Raw genomic sequence first — 8,027 nt, 5'->3', positions numbered from 1 at the left:
GACCCAGGAACATGTCCCAAGTGTCCGGCTTCGGCGGCTGCAGCTGATGTTAATCATCTCTTGTGGACGTGCACAGGAACCAGAAAAGCTCGGGATAGTGCGCTAAGAGTGGTTGGTCTTCGGTGGGATAAACCGGGGGACTTCAACCGGTGGGTGAACGAAGACCGCTACTGCAGGTCGCTGCTGAACTTTTTACATGAGACCGGACTCCATGCCTACCTTTAAGGTCTCTTCGATTTGGCTGCACTAGCTGCACCAGTTCAAGGGGTGCAGCACCGTCGTCCTCGTTTTGCCGGTGCCGCGCGCGCCCTCTGCACTTCCTTCCTCGTTTTGCCAAGGTGCAGGTACAGTGCAGGCCCACCTCGGCACTAGTTCTCGGTCGCCGTGCACTCGCCGAAAAGGAGGTGCCGGAATAGTGCAGCATGGCGTACGGGCCGCCCAACGCGTAGCAGACGACGCTGCGCGTCGTTTGACGGCGTGGAGAAGGACGTGTACCTCCTTCACAGCCCGGACGGGTCACCCATGCAGGGCGACAGCGGCTGCTACCTGTACGAGGCGTCCGGTAAGCGTTGTTGCATGCCGGCGATAAACACGTGTAGCGTTCAAGAGCGGTTTTATTTTTGGTCGTAGCCATGTCGGCCTCGTCGCGTTGCTTTGGGTCGCAGTTTGTGATTTCTCAAAGGCTGTGCCGACTTTATACATGCTGGTGTGTACTTTTGCAGACGGGCAGCACGTAACGTTGCGGTTCACGGCAGCCGGCGATGAGATTTTGCCCCCTCCGGCGCTACTGCCGACTTCCGCCTGCAGTGACGGCGATGATGGTGCAGCCGCACTGGCTGAAAATGAGGGGGAACTGTGGAGCGCCCGGAAAACGAAGTTCTACATCGCCCAGTACACCGCGCTCAAGGACTTGGTGGGAAAGACCAGAACACTCTGGTATGTTATCCTTTGTGTGCAGAATTACATTCAGGATGCCATAATTTCTCCCCGCGCTAATCTCTGAACGCAGTAGCTGCTAATGAACTGTACAGGGGCGCTGGCATTGTCGCTCGAATTTCTAGTTCCAAGCAATTTAAAATTATTCACAGAATGCTAACGTTCACACATCTTTTCCTCCTGCTTCGAGTGCTTCAAATATGTGACAGCTGAAATACAAATATCCTGATAGAACGGCACTTAATAGCAGCGCATGTTTACTAAGTTATAGATAAAACGTTGTGCACCCCTAGCATGCGACTCGTGTCAGTCAAGTGTTACTTTACTTTACCCATACATTACTTCAGCTGTGCTTTTCTTTTGTGTTTAGGACAAAAAAACAGCTCTGGATTAAAATAACCGAGCTCATTAACAAAGAGTTCCTATGCAATATGACGGCCACCCAAGTGGAAAATAAATGGAAGAGTTTGTACCGATCATATAAGGCAAAAAAAAAATAACACTTCAACACTTCCACTGGCCGTGCCCCCACAAGTTGCGCACACGAGGAGTAAGTTGCAATTATTTATTGAACTATTCAACAGTTCTGGCATCCCTCATACCCCGAGTCACCTCGAGACACCATGAACCTGTTTAACCATTGAAATGTTCTTACAGGGAGCTTGCCGCAGTTCTAGAGAAGGAACATAGCATAAACCCAAGGATCCTTTTGGAGCCTGGGAAGGCAATCCTACCAGGAGGGAACCCACCCAGGGTAAGTGAAAATTGCATTGTGTAAGCAAAGTGCTGTCTGTTGGCGTGACGTTTATCCACAACTTCACCAGGGCCAGCACTGCAGCCGAAGGACCTTGAGGGTGGAGGAGATGGACCTCCTGAGGACTTGTCGGTGCACAACAAGGGGGGCCCTGTACCGAAGAGAGTGCGGCATAGCAGGTCGCAGCTTGGTCCCCTCTTGGAGACGCTCCAAAAGATGGGGGAGGCCAAAGCGAAGCAAGAGGAGGCCAGGGAAAAGGCCATAAAGCCCGCCAGCAGTGGCAAGAGGCGAAGGCAAAGCGCCACGAGGAGTGAATGCAGAGATTCGACCGCCTCATAGATCTGCTTGCGACAAAGGACAAGTGAAACAAACAATAAAGACGGCGTGTCAGGACTGCACACTTTTTAATTTCATGCAAATGTTTGTTCTAGCAGTGCCAACTCTGTTTTCATGCAAATGTTCTCTTTGCACATGATGTGAACACCACCCTTTTTCAGATAGTTCCCAGCCTTTCACAGTGGATGCAGTTCAACAACATAGCAGTTTCCGTGATGTCGGATATGTGGTAACACAAGGCACTTTCATGTCGACTTTGCGTTGGCAGGGCAAGGGTGTCCACAATTAGCACTGCTCTTTAGCAATGCAATCTCTCAAAGCCTGAGCTAGCCTCGTTGGTTGCAGTCGAAGTCCCCTTCGGAGGCGTCGTTGCCCACATCATCATCACGGTGCAATGACGTCAGCTCCTGCAGGAAGTCTGTCGTCGTTGCAGAAGTTGTGCAGAACGCACGCAGCCATTACAATGCAGCAGGACTGCTCAACAGTTCTGGCGTCTACAAAGTACAGCCTCCTAAAACGCTGTTTCAGGAGGCTGAAGGCGTTCTCAATGGCCACTCTGCTGGCTATGTCGCCTATTAAAGTTACTTTTCCACGAGGGAAATGTGCACCCGTTGTCCCTGAATGGGGTCATGAGCCACGGCATCAAGGGGTACGCGCTGTCCCCAAGAATGTAGCTTTCCCCGCACTCGACGGCTGCGCGTTCGAAGAAGGGGCTCTCTCAGGACGCGGGCGTCGTGCGCCGAGCCCGGGAACCCGATGAAAACGTTTCGGAACTTGTTTCTATCGTCGCAGATGCCTTGCAAGATGATAGAAGGCCACTTCTTGCGGTTGAAATACGACTTGGCCGGTTCACTTGGCGTCGGTATTTCGATATGCGACCCGGCTTTGATGCGCGTCACTTCCTCCACGCTACTTGGCCAGCCGATGACTTCAGCGCTAATTGAGTGGAGGAAGTGAATGACCCCTGTGACACAGGCATGCACCGACGACTCCGTCACGTTGAACTTGTCTTCGATCGCGTACATCGACACTTGCGAGCCGATGTATGTACACAAGCGCAATGAGGCACGCAATGAGCTGATATTTGTTGCCGGCCTTGCACTGCGCTCGGATAGTAGACCGAAGCGCTGAACCTTGAGCTCAGGCAATCAAACGTCTACCTCGACAGCCTGAACAGCCTCTTGAATTCTTGTTCGTTGTATCTGCTGACAACACGCTCGTAGCCAGACGCACGATTGGCGTCTTCGCGTACCAACGCGCACGCCACGGAAATGCACACGGTGGCGAACTCGTCGTCAGAGTCACTGCACCACAGAAAAGGGACTGCACGGATCACTGTACTCCCTGCCGTCGCTGGCGGAGTCGCGCAGCTGCGCGGCAGCTTCGAAAAGTGCAATGTCTGACAGCCGATCCATGCTCGCGATGCACAAAGCTCACGTTCGCGTCTCCCGGCTGCTGCTGCAGGCCTACACTTGTGTCCTCGTTTTGGTTGTATCCGGTGCGCGCTAGTGTCGTGGCTGCACCTGCACTTCCTGAACCGGCGCTGCACGCGCGCGACACCGGCCGGCACCACTGCGGCACTTTTCGGAACTAGTGCAGCCAGTGCAAGCCAAATCGAAGGGACCTAGACTTGTACAGGGTCATCAATTTCCTGACTACCTGTGCTTTTGTACCCGGTATTTTTATTCTACCTAATGTCTTATCTTTTCTTTATATGCCGCATGGCAAAAATGCGAATTTAAAAAAAAAAAAAAAAAAAAAACTTAAACGACCCTCTCAAGGAAGAGTTGAAAGCTGAGCAAGACTTCACCCAGGAGATAACTCACAATGAAAGGAACGTCATCGCCTAGGCCACCATTGTGTGCACAATGAAGGTTCGCAGGACAATTAAGCACCAGGAACCTAATGTAAAAGTTGTGAGCCACTAAAGCAGCCGAAGTTTATACCGATCATGACTATTTGCAGGTAATGCATAAGCGGCCTCATCGAAAACGAGTACATAGAAAGCAAAACGGCCAGCCAAACACCCGCCAGTAACTTGCCTGAAGCATTGAAAGCCTGCACAGGAAGGAGAAAATTCACTTCATACTTAAGGGAGGACGTGGCTCTTTAAACAACTTCTTTTAATTTTGAAGTAAACTCTGTGAAACTTGCCAGTCTTGTTGCTTTTTTTCCACACTGATTACAAATAAGCCATTATTTTTTGAGTCAATCAATCAGTTCCCAAGATAATAAGAGATAATTAGACATTTTTGGAGGAACAGAGTGTTAGTCATAAAACTGTAATATTTATATTTTTCAATACTATGAATTCTGGTGAATGCAATAAGAGAATCAGTTTTCTTGGTGCTCTGCTTGGAACTAATTTTACAGCTCATTAAACTTTGGTGTTTGAAATGGGCATTTGAAATGGTTCCTTGGCACTGGTGCCACCAAAGTTTAATGAGCCGTAAAATTAATTCCAAGTGGTGCATCAAAATCGGATTCTCTTATTGCATTCACCAGTGTTCATATTATTGGAAAATGTAACGATTACAGTGCTATATCTAGCCTTGCTTTGTCCATCCTCCAAATACGACTAACTGTATCTAACTATCTTGGGAACTAATTGACTCACTCAAGAGACAGTGGCATATTTGAAATCAGTGGGAAAAAAGCAGCAAGACTGGCAAGTTTCACGGAGTTTACTTAAAAATTAAAAGGAGTTTTAAGAGCAGTGTCCCTCCTTCATTTGCGACCAACACGATATGAGCAAGAAGATATGCCGGAATGTTGGCTTAGAGAAGGAGGAATGAACGTTTATTCCGAGCGAAACGAAAGATGGTGGAGCCGCTTTATCGACTATTCAAATAGCCATTTTCAATAAAAACAGAGGGTGATTGACAGAGGCGGCGGAACTATTTTTCCATTGCGGGAGCCCAAAAAATGGTACCATACATCATCATCATCATCAGTTATTCTCCTTGAGGGCTCATGCATGGGTATAGTGCCTAGAATATATAAGCACTATAGCATCGGCAATATTGCAGGTGAATAGGATAAATAAATAAGCCCAATCACCAACATAAAACCAAATCAAATGCAATCAAATATTTATCCAACATCACAGATGCTGGAGAGCAGTAAAAGATCCCTTAACGCTCCGCGTTAGGAGCATCAAAAGTAAATTAAATATTCTCTAAATCTGCAGGATACCCCAGTCCTAATAGTTAAGAGACTTTATGAGGACTCGTATTTACATTACTGTGAAACATAAGCGAGTGAAGGAGACCGACACCCACGCTCGGAGTTCGCAACAGTGTCAAAACGGCCGGTTGAATCTCAGAATTATTTTATTTCTGCAAGCCACCATTTCCGGAATCATTGGTCTTTTAGTCAGTGAGCTCTTGTTAGACGGGCCATCAGCGGAAGTGTAGAAGTGCCCTCTGAATGGGGGAGCTGGGCTCCCTCATTTGTACATTAGCCGTCACTCCCCCTGCACCCCTTGTTCCGACGCCCCTGGCGATTGACCGAGGCTACGTAAGGCAACAAATTGACCGTTTTCAATACAAAAGCCAGACAGGATTACCTGACATGAGGTGGGAAGGCTAACCAAATATTTTCAATCGCAGAGATAAATAAATACCCAGAACACGTGCAGTGCTTGGAAAACACAATAGGGCTATGTTTCAAATATAAAGACAGCATGGGAAGCTGGCACAACGTATGCTGGCATAACAAACAACAATATATGCAGAATGGCAACTATGTTAAAAAAACATAGCATGTCCATGTTTACACAAGGGTTGGTTGATTGTGAGGTTTAACACACAGAAGCTACACATGGGCTTCGAGGGGCTCTGGATTAATTTTGACCACCTGGTAACCTCTAACGTGTGCCGAAATCTCAATGCAGGTGCGTTTTTTTTTTCTTTTCGCCATCAGAAAAGCTGCCGTCACGGCGGATTACACAACAATGTGGATAACGGAAGATTTAGAGTAGCAACCTGTATGCATGCAGTCTTGAGAGGAGATTTGGCTAAAAAAGAGGAGATTGGTTCGGCTGAAGCTTCAATATGCGGCATCACTCTGGGATTCAAGCCAAGTCAACCTGACTCAAAAAGTATTAGTTCAGAATAACACGGCCCATTACATACTATATTATAACCATACCGCCAGTGTCACACACATGAAATTGAGCCTTAACCTACCATCTCTAGCGTCTCGTCATAAAGTTTTTCGTCTGTGTGTTTTCCATAAAATATTCTATCACCCCGAACTACTCAGCGAATTCATACTAGCGCCTCATTACATTTCTGCTCGTTTAGACCACTCAAAGAAAGTCAGGATACCCCATGCACGGACTAACGCCTTCTCACAGCCATTTTTTCCTTGGACTAGCTCAGACTGGAACCACTTTCCCGACTCTATTGCCTGTATACAAAACCCGGTCTTGTTCAAAAACACATTAGCTAACGTTGTATATTAAGAATGTTTTGTACTTACCTGCCTCTAATTACTGTTTACTGTATACTTATTTGTGTTGTTACCTAGCTAGCGTTATATTGCCTGTAATATCACTCACTGTACGTATTTGTGTATTATCCATTCCCCTCTGTAATGCCTTCGGGCACTGACGGTATAATAAATAAATAAAATGTTGCGTAATCAGCTTTTGCAGCAATCAAACCTCAACTATCCCGTCTCCAATCCAGGTATTGCTCTGATTTCCTCGAAGGAGTTCAGCAGCAAGGCATGTCGTAGTCACGGCATCCGGGTTAAAGACCACTTTAGGTAGCATGACTTTACTGGTGGCATCCGAATCACGATTTTACATCACAATTTTTGAAGCTCACTTAGCTTACACTTGAAGACAAATTATGCTCTGAAGCAGAAATCATCAGCTACAAGCCGCATGCGAACTTGGGACATGAGATATGTTTCACCCATTTCGGGCAGTAGGCATGCGCTTCTGATAGAGATGAGACAGGCATAAAAATTACACCATTTGTTGACACTAACGGAGTTCGCTGAAATATTAGTTCCGAAAATAGTTTTGTTCTGAAAACAATGCAAAGTTTAATTTCATTAAAGTACAAACAGAATGCAAGAAACACATACTGTCCAGCCAGCCTTTCTTTTTTCACTTATTTGTACCAGGAGGTTGTTTTGATCGCCCAACAATGTTACAAGGTCCTACTACTATTACACGTGCAAGTGCTAGGCGACAAACAAGAATCTCGTGCCCTACGCTCGATTTCCGAATTCTTTTTGTGAATTCGCAATATATTGACCAAAATTATTTTTCTACGGCTCTCAGTTGTGTCCCAAGCTGCCAGCTGACCATAGAGTTGTGCGTGCATTTGTATTTTGGATGTTCCACGATGTTCCACGATAGTTCTAAGGTATCCCTGTTTTTTGGCTTCGCACGTATCATATTCATATCTGGTGAAAAGTATCAAATAGGTCTGTGTACTTTTCTCTTCCATTACAATATGTTAATAACGCTTAAAGGCCATGCTCTCTTTGCGATTCACTACAATGCAGTGACATAATTAAACTCTTGGTTAGAAAGCTGATGTCACACATGAGCACTTTTCTTTACGCACGCGTCACAATGAAGCCGGTTTTGGTCATCACTTCTGAGAAATTCAGCTTTTTACACCATAAACTTTTGTAAATTTGCAGCTGCCTCGATTTTACAGAAGGAGTTGTTCAAAATTTTACTAGCCGAAGAAATAATGTTGGCCAATTTTAAGTCGGAGGTCAGTGAGCACAAAAAAAAATGTTGCACATTTTTTTTCACGAGTAGCAATAAAATTGTAGTTATTGGTTTGGAGTAATAGCATCGCAAGGGGCAGTACATGCCTTTTACAGAGAACTCTGTGTGGACAGGCCCGATCACATGACCGAAAAGGAGAAAAAAGCAAAATGCCATTTTTATTTACTATCAGAGCTTGAGCTTGAGGAATGTGTGAATCAGTAGCACCAGTATAATTTTCCATTATCCGGCGAAGTGATT

The 8,027-nt window shown here is 46.2% G+C and overlaps 1 protein-coding gene across 2 annotated transcripts; it reads left to right on the top strand.

Moving 5' to 3' along the window:
* The first annotated feature begins 229 nt into the window (after positions 1–229).
* LOC144162810 (uncharacterized) lies at positions 230–2,336 on the top strand. Of its 2 annotated transcripts, XM_077693473.1 has the most exons (4): positions 230–562; positions 723–936; positions 1,594–1,690; positions 1,761–2,336. In XM_077693473.1, exons 1-4 carry the CDS (start codon positions 523–525, stop codon positions 1,953–1,955), a joined length of 546 nt encoding a protein of 181 aa, XP_077549599.1. In that variant the 5' UTR covers positions 230–522; the 3' UTR covers positions 1,956–2,336. The 2 variants fall into 2 exon arrangements, with proteins under 2 accessions (XP_077549599.1, XP_077549600.1); XM_077693474.1 differs by lacking the exon at positions 1,594–1,690 and having other exon boundaries at positions 1,761–1,926.
* Positions 2,337–8,027: the final 5,691 nt, after the last annotated feature.

The sequence above is a fragment of the Haemaphysalis longicornis genome, unplaced genomic scaffold (genome assembly GCF_048455015.1).
Source record: "Haemaphysalis longicornis isolate Haplotype H1 unplaced genomic scaffold, Haemaphysalis longicornis Haplotype H1 scaffold_12, whole genome shotgun sequence".
Lineage (NCBI taxonomy): Eukaryota > Metazoa > Arthropoda > Arachnida > Ixodida > Ixodidae > Haemaphysalis > Haemaphysalis longicornis.
Note: the sequence above shows the minus strand (reverse complement) of the source record. Positions and strands in the feature narration are given on the sequence as shown.